We start from the raw sequence: 18794 nt of genomic DNA, 5'->3' as shown, positions 1-18794 counted from the left end.
GGTATCGGATAGGTGAATGGATGAATGAATGGGATGCCTGGGTCTGGGGCCCTCCGTTGTCGGGCCTGCGCGGGTGTCGCCTTGTTGGGGGGTTCCCTCTCTCCGGGCCCGTCTCCGGTCCCCCCCGCTGCCTCTACGGCGGGGCGCCCCTCTGGTCTTGGAGGGCCACTTTCGTGGGGGACGGGTGCGCCTGCCCGCGTCGGCGGCCGGGGCGGCTCTGTCTCTCCGGGCGGGCTGGCCCCCTGCCGGGTGGGGGTCGTTGGCCTGAAGGGTGAGGGCCTCCTGGCCGCGTGTCCGGCCCGGACCGGGTGGCCGGGGATTGCCTGGGTCGCGGTCCGCCGCCGCGGGATCCCTGGCTGCTTCTTTCCGCGCCGTGGGGGCCCCGCCCGCGGGCCCCCTCGGCCGCCGCCGGGCGGGGGGGGGGCCTCGCGGGCGGTGGGTTGCCTCCCTCCTACTTCTCCCCTCTGTGGGGTTTGCCGGTGGCCTGGGTTCCGGGCTCTTCCTTGTCGGCCTCTGGTCTCGCGGGTGGCGGGGTCGCTCCCCCCCCTCCCCCACTATAGATACACTTCAGGTGGAGCTTTGTTTGGTTTATTACACACACACACACACACACACACACACACACACACACACACACACACATACACACATATAGTCATTTAGTCACATGCACACACACACACACACACACACACACACGCATGATCATATACATACACACACACACACATAGACATACACACTGGCTTGTTCACCTGCATGCTGGCTCTCTAGTTTTTGGGTTTAGGTAGCGGTAGCGATAGCTTAGCTCAGACTGCGATCAGATCTCAAGATTTAGGTCGATTGCTGTTCGTGTTTTGGTTGGCTCCGTGCCGGTTTCGTGCTTTGTTTGTGGTTTTTTTGTTGCAGATTTCCAGTGCTTGACGTGTGTCTCCGTGTGTTCCTGCTTCCTGGATTGGCAGCGGATGTCGTCACCCCCCCCCCCCACCCCCTCCCCCCCCAAAAAAAAAAAAAAAAAAAAAAACACTGGGTTTGTATGTGTATATTTATGTATGTGTACGCATATGTGTGCGTATATATATGTATATATTACATATAGTAATAATGCACATATATACACTTTTGGTTTCTACCGTCATGGTATAATTCAATAATATGTGTGCAGACAAGGTAAAAAAAAAAAAAAAAAAGAGATAGGGTGAGGAGCTCTGTCACCCGGGAGGAGCTCGGAGTAGAGCCGCTGCTCCTCCCCATCGAGAGGAGCCAGCTGAGGTGGCTCGGGCACCTGTATAGGATGCCCCCTGGACGCCTCCCTCGTGAGGTGTTCCGGGCATGTCCCACCGGGAGGAGGCCCCGAGGAAGACCCAGGACACGCTGGAGTGACTACGTCGCTCGGCTGGCCTGGGAACGCCTTGGAGTCCCCCCGGAAGAGCTGGAGGAGGTGTCCGGGGAGAGGGAAGTCTGGGGATCCCTGCTCCGACTGCTGCCCCCGCGACCCGGACTCGGATAATGCGGTGGACAATGGATGGATGGATGGATGCAGGTATGTGTGTGATCAAGACTACCGGTACTGTCATACGTCCAGGTGGTGAGGCATGGAAGAGATTTTACGGTTCCTTTCACAATTATCATTTTAATCGTGTATAGCATTTTGTGTTGCACTAGTTGTATGACAAGTGCTTTACAAATCAAGTTTGATTGGTTAATGTCATCAGATGAAGGAACAAGAAAGTACAGTAATCATCATTTAAAGTGTATCAAAAACATTCCATCAAAGTTCTTCCAGGACAAGAAAGGATATTGTTTAAAATTCTTGCGCAACATAGTTGTAGTGGTGAACAAAACAAAAATAATTCAAACTCTGTCAAGCCAAATACTAACCACATATTTAGACTAGGGCTGGGGATCGATTCAAATATCAAGAATCGATTGGATTCCGATTCTTAAGATTCAGAATCGATTATCACGATCCGATTCGATATTGATTTGGGTTACTGTTAATAAAACAGTTTTTTTAGCTGTTGCATGAATTATATGACTGTCTAGTTATTAGTAAGGGAAGCGTCTGAAAATCTGGGAACTAAATCGTTACCAAGAAATCTCTTCACCAATGTGTTTCTAAAGGTGTCTAATAACATGTCGTAAAAAGTTGAAATTCAACCCCTGGGGGAAACCTCATAAAAAACTGCACAAAGTCGGGGTACCAATAACCGATTTTTGAAAAATCGAAAATGCTTAATTTGGCCTTAATTAACTTGTGAGGGGTCAAACTAGGGTTTTTTTTATGAATCTGAGTTCATTTATAGCATTTGTTTTTCATTACAACCATTCCTTAGGGGAAAAACTGCCACACCCTTTTTTGCATTTACATAAGATTGCATTTATTACAATTCGTTTCACATTAGTCTGAGCAAACAGTGATCCCCCCTGTGGAAAGCTTTATGCAACTTTCTTACAGCCGTGCAACTTTGGCATACTGATGATGGCCTGTAGCTGCAAAGATGTCCAGAATCCAGCTAGCAATGCAGGACAGGTGCCCATTGTGGTCTGCAAGCAGCTCAGTTCGGATGAACATCTTAATAACATTTACCATGTGATGGTACTGCACCCATAGTGCAGGTGTTCGTCCTCCTTTGGCAAGTCTTTTGAAGGTTTCTTCAAATCTCTGCTCAAACAATACCACCACTGGATCTGTGTGACTGGCTCCCATCAGCAACCATCTCCATGAAGGTCCTCATTCCAACAAGCTCCTCCTCAGTGAAGGCATGTCAAAACATCCTCCATCCAGGATGTGGCTGGCTGTCGTACTCCCCGGATAAATCAGCTGGATCAACTCTAGTAGACCATAATCCTTCATGATGTTACCAATGTATCCAAGGTAGGACTTCAGCAGATGAAACCTGGCCAACCTCGGAATGATGGGTAGATTGGCCTGCTTAATAATATCCACAGCCTTCAGCCAAATCGGAAGATCGAACGTCACTATAGTGACCTTGCCTGCAGAAAGCCAGATGCACTCTTTGAGAGTGGTGAAGATGGTGTTGTGGTCATTAGGGTTACCATCGATGACTGGGAGGAAATCAATCTGCGTGCTCTGCTTGACATTATCTGAATGGATACTCTTCATCCAGCCATTCCAGTTGGTGTGTGGGAAGTCAGGATCCTGAGCTTTGATCACCCACCCTGCTGCCCAGAGTACTTCACCCGGTGTGAGGAATGGCTGGCTATGTATCAAAGAGGAGGAGAGTTCAGCAATGGGAAAAAACGTGATGGAGTTTATTCCTGTGGCAGGGTGGAGGAGCTGCAACCAGGTTTATTAGGGCACCGGTGGCCCCAATCAACCTCTCCACCCTGCCTGGCTTGATGAGGCATGGCTGCACAGCAGAAAGGGGCTCGTCTGCTGTGAAGGAGCTGAAGCATGTGTTGGTGGTTGGTGAATAAAGAGTTCTGAAACTGAAACGTGTGTCCTCTGTCCTGTCGGTCGGCCCCCGTAGCACTCGCCGTGCTACAATTCCCTTCTGTTTCATGTTCATGAATGGAATAATATTCACTTCAGCTTGCTTCAGGAGCTTAGCTTTGGCAAGGGCCTTCAATTTTACCCTGTGGACAGGTGCTGTTGTCCGCGGATCTGGCAAAGGTGGTGCCGGAGAGGTTACTTTGATCCAACCCATGGAATGAAAGGGAGTGTTTCCATGAATAGAGACCATGTTTAAATCTATATTGATAATCTACTGCAACCTCCTCATCGATCTGATCATCAAATTCTTCCACAATGGTATCAAGAGTGCCAGATGTAGCTGGGTTGCCATCTCCGTTCCTGTCATTAAGGTAGCAGTATTTGTAGTTTTGTGTCTCTGAATTATAGACTCAGTGTATCCCAGCCATCACTAAACACTGACTTGGCCTATTCATCATGCCAAACAATAAAGAATAAACTAAACTTTTTTTACATATGCTATGTGTGAGTGGGGGGCATTGCCAGTGTTGTGCCAAAAAGTGATTGCCTGCCAGAATCTGATTTCTTCTGATTTGTGGCCGCGGGAGCACGCACAGCAGCCCGTTGAGCGATAGCGCTAAAACCTCAGATTTTCAGATTATGAAGCTCAAGAATGAAATCAAGTCATATTCAGGCAGAAACAACTTTTCATTAACTGTATTTGGCCTTCAATCAAATTTTGGCAGGTGAAAATGCCTATTTTGTGTTGTAAAAGAGTTAAAAGCAATCCTGTGAGCTCTAGTATTTATATTATGAAGCTCAAGAATGAAATCAAATCATATTTAGGTAGGAACAACCTTTCATTAACTGTATTTGGCCTTCAATACATTTTTGGCAGATAAAAAGACCCATTTTCAGGGGAGAAATCAGATTCTGGCAGGCAATCACTTTTTGGCACGACACCGGGATGAACGATGACCTGGGAAAGTGGGTGTGGCCGTTTCTCCACCAGGGAGTGGTTTTGGTGAAAAATAAATACTTGCAATGAACTCAGAATATTGAAAAGCCCCCAGTTTGACCCATTGCAAGTTACTTAAGGCCAAATTAAGCATTTTCAAATTTTCGAAAATCGGTTATTGGTACCCCGACTTTGTGCAGTTTTTTTATGAGGTTTCCCCCAGGAGTTGAATTTCAACTTTTTAGGACATATTATTAGACACCTTTAGAAACACATTGGTGAAGAGATTTCTTGGTAACGATTTAGTTCCCAGATTTGCCAAATATCCCATAAGATGACCTTACTATATGCAACATATTGATACTAGTATTATATTGAGATTCAACAGCAAGTATTGGCAGCTAATGATGCTGTAAGGACCAATCGCCTCCCAGAATGCTGATAGAACTGCTTTCAGAAACATCGTGTGGGTCAGAATTATCAAACAGATCCAGGAAGGAAACAGAGGACGAAAGAAATCGCTTTTATTTTTTCCCCATTTATGATAATTTGGTTTTTAACATTTATGCAAATGTAACCCCAAGACAGTAGATAAAGCAAAGAAATATAGACAATGTATGCAATTATAACTGAAAACTTTAATGTTTTCATACCTTTAAACATATTTAAAGGCAAAAACATGGCACCAGTTATTCTCCTGTCCAACAAAATATTCCTTTTTTGGGCATAAACAAAAAAGTACCAAAAGTTGTAATGTAGTGATGGAACAAAAAAAAACAAAAAAAAAAAAAAAAAAATTAAATCGATCTTTAGACATATGAATCGATTTTTAGGAATTAATATGAGAATCGATTTAAAATCGGAGAATCGATTTTTTCAAGACAGGCCTAATTTAGACCCAAGTGTTTAAATGTAAATGTAAGTATATTCCCTCTTTTTACAGATAAAAAGTCAACACTTGTAGTAATGCAAAAACAAAAATGGATTTTTTTTTTTACTGCTTCCAGAGACGTGCTGGGATTGATGGGCAGCAGCTGGATATTTAACGGGCTAAATCAGTTTCAGTTCTAGGTAAACATAGATGCTGTGAGCCAAGACATCTGTGGTGTTGCAAATTAACTCAAATGCATTTTTTTTTTCAAACAATGAATATTAATCAGAGCGATATATCTGCATAGAAACGATTGCCTTCACTGAAGAGAAAAGTGGCTGCACTGCCTGCATCCTCTGCTCTTCCATACTGACTTAAGTATATACAAAAAAATACATTCTAAAAACTAAACGCACCAAAAACTGTTATAAACCAACAGTTTCTGAACAACTTTAGCAGCTAATATCCAACATCACTAACATCACTCTCATTTTAGAAGACCACAGAGATGGGTGGAGGGCCTTCTTTTGCTGAAAAGTAAATCAATTCTAGAAAGGTTTTATTTCTTATTCATGAATAAATTCAAAATCAATTAAGAATCTATATAAGAATGATTTTTCCCATCATCCCATTACACATCAGTAGCCTCTATGGTTTGAACTTTAAACAGGGTAAACCTTTAGGGGGATTTTCAACAGAAGATGTCTAATGTGTTTTTCAAATATTCTCTTCTGGGAGGGAAATATATTGTACTAAGGCCAGTAGGAATCATCTGCCACAATCCCTTTGATGGATTGAACTGTAAACTAAGTTGACAGAAATAACTACTTGCATGCCTAAAACAAAAAAAAAAAAAGGTTTAAAAAAGAAACTGATATTCCTTTAATGGAGGTATATTAACAAGTGTAACCCATCATTGAATGGTCCAGATAATGTAAACTGTCTCTTTAGACCTTGTAAGGGAGCACTCGACAAGTGAACCCCCTCAACAACTCCCCCGCCGATCCGCATTCATATTATTCTGGTCTCAATCGTGTTCTCATGACTGCTGCTTGTACAGACATCATTACATTGAGTTTATTTTTTCCTCTTTGGTCAGACAGACTCAGACAGGTCTCAGAATCTGAATTACGTTGCTGTGTTTTCAAATGATTGTCACAAGGAACTGTTGAATCTACATGTCATCCATATAATGCACGCACACCCCCTTTAAATGCAACTCCACGTACAACCGTACCATACTCAAGCACAACTCCTGACCGTGCCAGACACCAGGAATCCCATCATATTCATATTAGAGAAAAAAGCCAGTCTTTAGAGGATAATTGAGCTTGGTTACAGTACAGATTACCTAATGTCACTGCATCTTAAGACGACTTTAACGTTGGTGTTTTGGTTACCTTTTTTTGTTAAATAAGTGAAGGTAAAAGGAAGTTATTACATTTTCATTACATAGGGCTTAGACAACATGAAACCTTGTGTTTGGCAGGCAGGGAGCAATAAGTGACAGGTAAAAGAACTTCCAGAGATGTGTGTATTTCTACACCACTGTGGTTGTGTTGTAGTTGTATTGTGGTTGTGTTATGGACAGGTAGCCCACTGAGCTGGGAATACTGCTGAAGTGAGCAGCATGCACATCAGAACTGATAAAAGTGCTGTGGTACTGCAGAAACACAAAAAGTGCTCAAAGTGCCATTCAAACTGACTACTCCAGGAGTCGCAGAGGAAAACAGAAAAACTGTAAACACTTCCAGTTTTGCTCTTTATATTTAAGAATCCTCTCACTAGACAAAATCTTATACTTATCAGTGTACAATTATCCTAGTGTTGAGTGTTATTCTTTATTCCATATTTGTGGTTTTCAAGTTTTACCTTGTACCATTAATTACGTTAAAAGGTTCAAAACAAATATGGAAAAAAAAAATAATAAAAAAATCAAGAAAAAACCTCACACCAAAAAGTGTAGGCAATACTCCAAATTCAAAGAATCAAGGCATATGGTAACAACTGAAACTGACTTTTCTTTCATTCATGTTATTTATGCAAGTAACAGAATAAGGTCTTCTCCTCTTACCTGGAGACACAGCCAGCTGAAACTGATGCAGTTTATTCTCATCAGGGAAACTGGCTTTGCATGTACCTGCACACAAACAATTGAGATGAGAGAGAGAAGGAAAATGATCAGTTTTTAGAATCAAAGGTTTGAGGCAGAAACATTTTGAAAGGTTAAACAATTACATTTTTTACCTGCCTTAGTTGTATTATAGAAAACAAAACAAAATCAATAACATAACGTATTTCCATAAAATCCTTCTTAAACCACAATCTAATTACACTGTTTTCACTGAGAGTAGGATTTATGCCCGGCCTTTAGGTCCCTGTGGCACCATATCGCCCCCTGGTGATCACAGAGACGTACTGCTTGCAGAAATCAAACAGGATTTTTTGTTTTCTTCACTTTTTTTGGGATATATAAATCATGATGGTATGTAGGAAGTTTAATTTAAGTAAAAAAAAATTTTTTTTTTACAATAATCTTACTTCAAAAAATAAAAAAAAATCTGAATTTCCTTCATCACAAGATTGCCAAACTCAGAATTCCCACCATACTGTCTCTGCTTCACCTGGTGTGTTCAGTACAAAATACTTCCTGTTTGTTCAAGCACTGCATGCAAGTATATTACTGGGTTAAATTGGGAAATTCTAGCTTAGTCATAAATTCAGTCAGACGAAGTAAAGAGGAAGGTCATTAAAGGGGAATGTACTAAACGAAAAGCAAAACAGATGTCTCAACAATAGACATATCAAACCACACAAGGAAGCACATCGAAGTCAAGGCTTATAATGGCAAGAGAATCACCTGGTCAACAAACCCTGTAGGGCAGCTAACTTTGAATACGACCTCAGGATAATGAATATAATTTGCCTTCAATTCGCCTCTTATATCCACATCCATCTTCTGTTTCACTATGCTCTTGCAGTTGACAGATAAGCCTGTAACAATGATCCCTGGTTAGGTGATATCCGATCACACCAGCGATGCAAACAGAATAAATTAAACGTTTAACAATGCTTTACCTCATTGTTGTTGCTGAACATTTCATACAGCCTCCGAAACAGTATCCAGTGGAAACAGCTCACAGCATTAGTAATATGTCCTTAGAGTCCAAGCATGTTCTAGGTTATGTCACACTGACCAGCTATATAGTTTTGTCTAATAACATATAGAGCAGATGGGAAACATTTCCTGGAAATAAATGTTCACCGCCTTGAATGCTGCTCTGACCCTTCACTATTTACAATATCTATGTAGATTTCCCTTCTTCACCTTTCCTGAGCTCTAATCCCCTCTGCCCAAAAAGGTCATCATCCGTCACCAAGTTAAGAACCACCAGACAAAAAGAAAAAAACGACTTATAAAAACAATCGATTTGTTAAGATTTTCTACAGAATCATATATAATCATGTGAAAAACTGCCCATTCTCTTTCAGTTTGAACTTATCTGGTCCCCATCACCTCTTAAATTTGAAAAATGAACAGCATTACATATAAGAATGACTATTTAAACAAAAACTAAAGCCAAAGCAGACTAAGGGCCAGTCCCAATACACCCCCTAGTCCTACTTTTCAGCACTACCCCTAAATTTTGCACGTTCCCGTGAGGGTAGTGGTGTCCCAATTCCTCTTTGCATGTAGGAGTAGTGAGCATATCGAGGGGTAGGGGGTATGAATCTAGCCCTTCAGAGCGACGGATTTCAGATGCTGACTCGCCGACGGAGGGCCAGAGAAAATTTCCCAGAATGCTTTACATCATCATTTGGATACTGAATCAAACAAAAAAACATGGCAGACATTTCTCATTTTTTAGTGAATAAAATCAATATTTTGAGTTAGTTTATGCATAAAAATGTGTTTTGATTAGATTTCTAGCGAGAAATATATATTCTACTTTCCTAATATTCACTCAGTGAATGTACATAATCACTTGCTGTTTTTTCAGATCTCGCCAGAATAAAGGCTGATTTATGGTTCCGCGTTACACCAACGCAGAGCCTACGGCGTAGGGTACGCGGCGACGCGCGTCGTACGGTGTGGTGTAGGCTCTGCATTGGTGTAACGCGGAACAATAATTCAGGCTTAATGTGAAGTTGCAACGTTTTCAACCTGATCTCACAAAAATCCGTGAAATGCCCAGGACCGCTTACGTACCCGAACGTAAACCACGCAGTGACGTAGCAAGTGGTGTCCCAATCCCTAGGGAAGATTACAAAGCCCTACTCCTTGTGGCTTCATTTTGAGGGTGAAGTGGTCGTGGGTGAGGGCTAGTCCTAGTGAGTAGGGTGAACATTGGGATTGGCCCAAAGATAATCAAGCTGACTTTGAAAACAGTAGCTAAATATATACACAAATGATGACGTTTTGGTCCTGCATACTTTTCTTTTCTTAGAAGAACTTGCCACCTTGAAGATATCGACATCCTCTCCATGTCCCATCCATTCATTAACTGTACATATGCCTCAAGAGACATAACTCCCGAGTTCCTCGTCCATACATGAACTCACACCACAATATTGGGTGCTTTAGATGAGGTAGCTCGTCTGGATCACTGCTCCACTCTTTTGGATCTCATATTGATCTGAATCATTTAAAAGTTGCATATTCTTCCAATAATGCTTTCTTAATTTCAAAGACATTTTATCAGTCTTTTTTTTTGTGTGTATTTTCTTTCCATGGCATTGTATGTTAAAGGTTCTAAATTGTGCCATTTTGCTCCCTTCACATATTGAATATGCACCACAACAAAGCTGTTTTTACCCTCTCTCTTTCTCTGTTAGTCCGTGAGAACCCCCTTCTGTTCCTCCACACTCTGCTGCTATTGGTTCCCTTCCCAAACCAATCGAACACGTTACTGGCCGTCATGTGCCCAATCAATGAGACAAGTGGAGGATGTTTCTTTTTGAACTGAACTGGGTTTAGGATGAGAGTATAGGGCTGACTACATGTTAAATAAATGCATGGGCTGGGTTGATCTGCACCTAAATCTACAGATACAAATTCCACTGAAGTGAAAACACAGTTGTTTTGGAAAAAGAAAAAAAAATGCAAAAATTCCTGCTGAGTTTGCAATATCAAAACTAATTGGATGATTAATCAACTGTGCATCTCTTCAAAAAAGACAAATTGACAGTGACAATATTACAGCTTAAGTCAATTTTGAATCTTTGACAATCAGGAAAAACATACTGTAATATGGAATGTGTAAATGTTAACTTATGATGCATTTAAATAAATAAATAAACACTATTCTTTTCACAAAGAATATGGTGGCACAGATGTGAGCGTACACCTGAACAAATCGCAACACTTCTGGAACAATGTCCTTTGGACCAGAGAGACCAAAGTGCGACTGCTTGGCCACACTGAATATTTCTGATGAAAACCTAATGAAGCACATACTGGTTGCCAAACACAAGCACTTGAGGTGGGATTGGGGCGATAATCCTGGCTTCTTTTATAGCCCTGGGCTTTGAGATGATCTGTCATCTGTTCAACTACTGAAGCTCGGTGGAAAGTGGCTCCAGTCCCTTAAAGGACTAAACAGGATGAGATGGGTATGATGCATGGATGGATGTTAATACATGCCTGCTACATGTCCACTCTGTCACCGGGGACCTGCACGGTCCACATTAGTTCCCTGGAGATCCACATCACACAAGTTTTTTTCCAGCACCATAACCTTTTTGCTGCTTAGTAGAATGAGTTTAAAAGTTTGAGCTGGGCAACTTAACTTTTACACATTTCTAAAGAAATTATTGTACAGAAGAAGTTTTCTACCTAATTGAATGAGTCAATAGACAACAACTTTTGACGGATACAAAATATTCAGTGACCAAAAGAAATTAATGGTTAATTACAAACACTATTTTCTAAATAATTGGAGCAATTTACGTTTTAAAATCGATACATCTGTGAGTATAAGTGGGAGACCAGCCAACCGACTGAGTTTTAACTGAACGGCCCCAAATGATTTACACTGATACTGATCAAAGATCGATTTATAATTATCTTTATGGTAAAGTCATAGCATATTGACACAGCTGTCTGCTTTAATTACACTGAGTAGCAGAAGATGGATGTAGAGCTGAAAGAGATTCTGTGTGAGGCATACTTACTAGGGAGATTGGCTTCAAGTTCTGCAACTTCTGTTGTGAAAAGAAGAAAAAAAAGAACAATGAGCTGAGAACAGAGTAAAGAGTAAAGTGGGGAAAACACATGTGATTCTTAGTATTACAAGGTCAACATGCAAGATCACCAGTGGGTGTGGGAGAGGCTCTGTGAGAAAAGTGTGTTGTCCCATTTGTATCAACCACATCATTAAAATATGCGGTTGATAACGTGAGTGAAACTTTGACAATGGCAATGACAAGCTGCATCCAAGCATCCATGTGCATAATGGTTCTGCACCTGCCGCTTAACATCAAAGCTTACATATGGATTTGAATATTTTGCAGTAATTCATTGCCTTCCATTTCTGCATCACCCTGTACCTTAGCCAAAGTTATCTTATCTTTATAAACTGCAGAACATTTTGCCACTTTCCTCTCTTCATCCAGAGGAACTGCTGCTTCCAGAAAAAGGCCCACTGTTATATGCTTGTCCTGTAATACGAGTCGCTACCGACCAATAAACTTTAGTAGTTGAAGTGTAGTTGTCCTGTATTCTCCACCAAAGCCATGTTTTGTTTTGTCACCTCTTATTAAAACCACCCAAATACTGAGTTTTTTCAAGAGAACACAAACACTGAACTGCAGTGACATTCGGAGATGGCTGTAATAAACAATATCCAAACAAGGTGATGGCTAAAGCCTGGAAGACAATGAGGCAGCACATAAACAATACCCAATAAATAATGCACACTAAATCCCATCTTGACATGTAGAAGTACACGTGGTGTATGTGTGGTTATGAACAGTGTGTCTACAAATTTCACAATCTCGCGTTACATTGTTCACGTAAGGTAATCCATCAAAACAGAGGACAGCTTTTAGATTGTTTTTGTGACTTAACAAGGCATAAATCAAAACAGGATTTATGTGAAACCTGCTTGATATATGGAGACCAAATTGTATTTTAGAGTTTGTTGATAAGGCCGAGAAGTAAAACTTTTAAGTCTCTGGAACAATTTATAACTTAATGCTTCTTCAAAACTTTGTCCCCAAAAGTAAATAAACTAAAGACCAGCCTTTGCAATATTGTAACAAATAAAGCACATTGCTTCTTTTGTTTAGTGAGAAGCGTGTGAAGACACTTCTGTACCTTTGGTAAGGAGTCTGTCTCTGATGGAGACCCTGTGGGTGGAGTCTGCGGCTCCAGAGACACGGCCCGTCTTTCCTCCATCGTCCTTTTTCAACTTGCTGGCCAACGTAAGCATGGCTACGCTGCAGTGATATGCCTGTCTGACCCACGGCGCACTGTGCTGCACTGCTCCTCAATGTCTGCAAATCACACACAGGAATAAAATAAATAAGAACTACATAAACAAAAAATTAGTCCTTTGCATGCCAACATTGAGATGCCAAAAAATATACAGTAAGGATTTAGTCTTGTTATCCCCAAGTTTACATGGTCACTCCACCTCAAGATATCATGAACATAAAATAAAACACTCACTATTCAGAATTTAACTGTTCAAACCAAGTTCACTGTTTGATGTAAATACCTAATGATGACATCACTCACGGTTTGGATTATACCACAAATTTTGAGCAAAGCCTGACTTTTTTTTTGGAAGAGTGAAATAAAAAAGAAAGAAAAAAAAAGGGGGGAGGTTGATTTTATTTAGCTGTTCCAATTACAAGTAAAAACGCTTAAATTAACAACATTCAACTCGTTAAATGTAATCTTATAGCTGATCCAAAAGTGCAAAAGAGAATCAGGAATGATACCTGCTTAAACTCAAAGAATTTCACATAAAAGAAATTGTTTTTCTTAAAATTAAAATATTAATAAAAAAAGTGAAAAAAACCCAAACAAATTAAAAGTCCAATAAAGACATACAACACTTGCTTTGCTTAGCATAAGGGGTACTTAATAAAACACGCGTCAATATGATCAATATACAGTATATTGCTGACTTCCATGTGTGGCAATGCTGACATACACTTATCATTTTATACACCACCTTTATATTAAGCACAAGATTTAAAAAAAAAAATACTTTATCACCTATAATGGGCTTTTTGCCGAACTGATGTAAGTCTTCCTCAGCTACCTCCAAACTGACATTCACCTCCCCAGAAATGCATGAATAATCAGAAATCTCACTATGTGATCCGTGTGAACCAATCCAGCAGTTTGTTTTCCTCCTATCGCATAGAGAAGAGGTAAAGCAGAGCTTTCTCTGTTAAATATATGCTTGACCTCAGGCCCTCTCTGCATCTGCACCCAGACCTCTTTCACACACATGAGAGTGTTTTAGAGCCATCGGAGGAAATAAAGTTGGGGGGTGGGGGGTTAAAGTTAGGTGAAAATTTTCAGTTTCCGAAAGTTAAGACATTTCTGACTTTATGAGGTCAAAATGTCAAAATAACCATGAAGGATTTTGTTGGAGCAGAGATTTGTTTAGTTACCTTTAAAGCTACATGGTTATAAATACTGTGTGCTTTTTGCCTTATATTTGTAGGGGGGAAAAAGTTACAATTTACCATTTAACACAGTTCATATAAAGTACTGTTTTGTATCATATTCAGCCTAAAAGTACTGCAACACGATATGATTTTTGTCCACATATCCAATGATCCACTGAAGCCCTAATTTAGTCCCGAACTCCCTCCAAACAAAGCAAAGATGAATCTTTTCTTTTTAGGAGACTATCACATACAGATTTTTGCAATATTAAGATTCAATTCTATTTATGTTTCAGAGAGCTGGGTTTCTGGACATTCTATTTATATGTGGCAGAGACTGGAAATTAATTATGAATGTCATTAAAACTTTAGCAAACCGGCTTTTGCAAAGTACTATACCGTACTTCAGCTTTTACTATTTATAATAATATCCATAAAGATTAGGCACATCTCAGGCAGCAGATATACAAATTGTAAATATCAAGAAGCTCCTTCAAACATTCCCGTTTTTTCTGCTGCAGCAGTCGTTATACACAACTGAACTGACCTCAGAGTGGACATCTGCTCTGCAAACATAGATTTCACTAACCATTAACACCATGAAACAGCAACCAGGTCGAAAAGAAACAGACCTGACTTAAAATTTGCTACACTAAAAAGAAGAAAAGAAACAGACAAATCTGGAAAGTCCTCCGCAAAAGGTTGTGAATATGACAAGCATAAATGCACACAGCTGGACAGTGTCTGAGTGGATTTAATATAATTACCAGTAAGGATGCACATTTGTCTTTTACGCCATCTGTGCACATCTAATTAATGGCTTATGATACAATTCAGGGAAAATACTTTTTAATTCACAATGATTTGAAATAATCAGATAAAGTTATTAATATCTGTCAAACACAGATGTTCATTTTCATTTCTAAATTTAAAATCACCAGTATTTTGGGCCTTTCATGGAACAAAAGGGAAAAAATGTTTTAATAATTCGTATTTAATTTTGGTCTTTACTGCATTGTACTGATATGTCACAACTTTCTTCATAAAATAGTGTCTTAGTTCTAGTAGTTTTAGTAGATTGTGTGTCCTCTCATGTACAGCACTTTGTTTCTGCTGTGGTTGTTTTAAAGCGCTTTATAAATAAAGTTGAGTTGAGTAGTTCCTCTCTTTTGTCACAGCTCTAATGTTTTATGTCATGAAAACAGTCGATCTCGATTAAAATTAATCAAGATGGATCTAACATGAATTCCTTAAATCCAAAGTTTTAAATACGTGCATTTCCCTTTGTATGAAACCTTATTCGTATCAGTCCCCCAAAACATTGGTGACTAGGGAAGACAAAATTCCTTCAAGATTAAAAGCAGAAATCTGGGTTCACTTCAGGTTTGAATTTGTACAAAAGTAAACATAGGAACCAAAATAAAGCATCTGCAACATGCAACATTTAATGTGATATTATCCAGATACACTATCTGCTAAAATCAGTGACCCCAAACAAACACCAGACACAACACTGACATTTAAATTAGCACGTACTGGTCTGCGTTCAAACACTCAGTGAGCAGAGAGAGAGTTGTTTCAGTGAGAAATCCCAAGCAGAGAATTAAAGCTGCAGGCTGAGATTTTAAACTTTGAAGTATAAAAAATAAATCAGTGTCAGGGTGTTCATCAGAACATGATCTTTATGCGTAAACAACCTTCACGAGTGGATGATATCCAACTTTCAACAAACATCTTTACATAGCAAATATCTGGAGCCAACAGAGGAATCGCCATTTCAGTGACAGTTGATGCAAGAGAGCAAGGACGAGTTAGGAGGAGACTCTGTGAAAACAATACGCCGGGGGCACGGAGGCGCAGCTGGTAGTGTAGCTGTCTCACAGCAAGAAGGTCCTGGGTTCAATTCCTGCCGGGGACGCTGTGGGCGCTGAAGTGCGTGTTAGTTCCCCCATGACTCCAGTGCCCACACCCTGGGTGGGGTTGGTGAAAGGGCCTTTCTGTGTGGAGTTTGCATGTTCTCCCGTGTTCCCTTGGGTAGCTAATGTGAGCTACCCTCACAAAATCATGCTGCAGTCCTGGGCTCTACTGCCCCCTCTGGCCAACCAGGGCGCCAGATGGGGTGGGGAGGATCTGGCCGGAATAACGTGATCCTTCCACGCGCTACGTCCGGCCGGAGAAGCCCCACCCTGTCTGGTGTAAAGATGCGGCCTGCTCACTCCTCAGGTTAAGGAGGAGACCTGAGCTCAGTGCGGGGCCCTCCCGGGGTTGGTAAAGGATGGCACTTGGGTAGGAGCACTGGATGATATAATGGGGAAAAAAAATCAGGATAAAAAATATAAAAAAAAAAAAAAAAACAATATGCCACAATTCAAGACGGTACCTGCTTTTTAATTACAAACGATTTTTAACTTAGCCCTCTGACAACTTGATGCCCACACATTCTGGTCCATTTTTTTACTAACGTTGGTTTGGTAGTCACTTCAGACACCATATGAGTTCTTTAAAACAACAATTTAGGCAACAGTCATACCCTGGCCTGATATTAAATGCATATTGATAGACTGTTATATGTAATAATCTGAACAGAATCAGAAAAAGCTTTATTGCCAGGTCAGACATAAATCAGACGAGAGAACTTGACTCCAGTTTACACCGATGGCACCATTAATACGGACGCCATTTTTAGAGGAAGGATAACACTGGGATGGGGGGAGGAGGGAAACATAATACATTTCATTTTTTTTTTTTTTCATTTTTTTGCTGAGCTCTGATCATTTAGCTGCACTCTGAATCCGGCCGGGCCGCTTGGTGAGAGGTGGGAAGTAAAAGTGAAGGTGTCGGTTGTCAGCAAGGCCCATGAAATGTGTGTCACTGAGTGCACCTCAACGCCCACCAGCCTCAGCTGTCAGTCACCCAACACCTGGCTGCTGTTCAACTGACTGCAGGGAGCTTTATGGATGATCCATGGGTTAATAGGCAAATAAAGTCACAAATGGTATATGGGTCTAGTGCAGTCTATATTTATTTACATCAGGTCAACCATAATTCCTCATCAATTCATGTCATCTGCTTCGTTTGGCCGTTTTCACTGAACTGAGCTAAACTTACTGAACCCGGGTTTTATTATTATTGTTTATTGTTGGCTTTGTCTCGACCACAACAAAACCCATCAAATTAAAAGCATCAAAATATAAAAAAAGCAAAACAATTTAACAGTCTCATCCAAAAATAAAAACACACAGCAAAACAATGTGCAGAACGCTTATTTAGTCCTGCCCCTTCCTCACAATATCATATACAGGACTGTCTCAGAAAATTTGAATATTGTGATAAAGTTCTTTATTTTCTATAATAGAATTAAAAAAACAAAAATGTCATACATTCTGGATTCGTTACAAATCAACTGAAATATTGCAAGCCTTTTATTATTTTAATATTCCTGATTATGGTTTACAGTTTAGATTAAGATTCCCAGAATATTCTAATGTTTTGAGATAGGATATTTGAGTTTTCTTAAACTGTAAACCATGATCAGCAATATTAAAATAATAAAAGGCTTGCAATATTTCAGTTGATTTCTAATGAATCCAGAATGTATGACATTTTTGTTTTTTTTTAAATTGCATTACAGAAAATAAAGAACTTTATCACAATATTATAATTTTCTGAGACAGTCCTGTATGCCTTGTAAAAATTTAAAAGAAAAGAAAAGACAGAAAAGACAAAAATAACACAAACAATTAATAAACAAGATCAAGGCATAATTAAACCAGTCTCCTACAATATCCTAAATTCAAAAATCCAATCTCCCAGTCCCCTCTCCGAGGATCCAGGACCAGCCGTTAGAATACAGTCAAAACAAACATGATCCAGAACAACCGAGAACAGTCTTATCTGATTTATGATTAATGTTAAAACTTTGGATTCACCTTCTTAACTATCTCGTTTACCCATCACTGCTAATCACAGTTTGAACCTCAACTCATGATACAGTAAATCCACAAACCAGCGGATCCATGTGTGTAATGGTATGAGTTTTAAAGAAAGAAACATGAGTAGAAGCCGCAGGTGCCGGTGCTAGCGGGGCTAGCGGTTACCTGCTGCTGAGCTAGCTCCTGCTACACCATACTCAGCTCCTCCGGGCTCAGCACCTGCTCACGATCACGGCAGCTCGTCCGGCTCCAAACACCCTCAGAACCCGGGATTAGGAGGCTGGACTGGGGCTGTTAGCTGATTTGTGAACCAGCTGTCAGAACTTCGCTCCGGTGTCATGGGCAGCGGAAGTGCAGTAAGTGTTGTTGTTGTTGTGGTCCGTGTAGACACGACAGCCCACATTCAGTTCCGCAGTACCGGCACTTCCAGCCTGTTCTAGTTAATTATAATTTGAACACCGGTAATGCAGTTTTTAAAAGACTTTAAATGTCTGCTGTTTGTCCCTGCTTCTGTAGATCAGTACTGTTATCGTTTATTATTATTGTACATACCTGTCAAGTTTGGGATTTAAAAATAAGGGAAATTTTCCACTGCCAGCCGTCCCACCATCCCAACAGAGGTCCAGTACTACATTTTAAGACAGGTTTACGAGAAATCTAAACAACTACCCATCAACCACTTTAAAACTACAATTATGTGCTCAGAATCTGATAGGCCAACCTTTGTTGACACTGAAATGTCGTGGACATTCTTATTCCTATAATAGAGCCTAAATCAAAACACAAAAGGGAATTAAAGCACATTTATTTATTTTAAATATGTTCAATGAATATACAAATTGATTGTCTTCAAGTAAAACATTTACATTTTCTTTTAATTTGTCATTTTAACTTTAATTTGGTAACTCATTTTTAGAGATATCTAAACAAAGTCTTCGCTTTTTTGGCAGAAGCCTTCTCTCTGGTTAC

General features: G+C 40.3%; 1 protein-coding gene across 2 annotated transcripts in view; it reads right to left on the bottom strand.

The window, feature by feature from the left end:
- ube2f (ubiquitin-conjugating enzyme E2F (putative)) overlaps positions 1-18182 on the bottom strand; it is an 83436-nt gene extending 65254 nt beyond the window's left edge. For both annotated transcript variants that reach the window (XM_061723957.1, XM_061723958.1), the window contains exons 1-4: positions 17991-18182; positions 12584-12762; positions 11440-11469; positions 7340-7405 (exon numbers count right to left, since the gene is read on the bottom strand). In XM_061723957.1, coding sequence (XP_061579941.1) covers positions 7340-7405; positions 11440-11469; positions 12584-12698 — 211 coding nt within the window. In that variant the 5' untranslated portion in view covers positions 12699-12762; positions 17991-18182. The remainder of the gene's footprint in view (positions 1-7339; positions 7406-11439; positions 11470-12583; positions 12763-17990) is intronic.
- Positions 18183-18794: the final 612 nt, after the last annotated feature.

This window comes from Cololabis saira, chromosome 6, assembly GCF_033807715.1.
Source record: "Cololabis saira isolate AMF1-May2022 chromosome 6, fColSai1.1, whole genome shotgun sequence".
Lineage (NCBI taxonomy): Eukaryota > Metazoa > Chordata > Actinopteri > Beloniformes > Belonidae > Cololabis > Cololabis saira.
The sequence above is the reverse complement of the archived record's forward strand: the minus strand, read 5'-3'. Positions and strand labels throughout refer to the sequence as shown.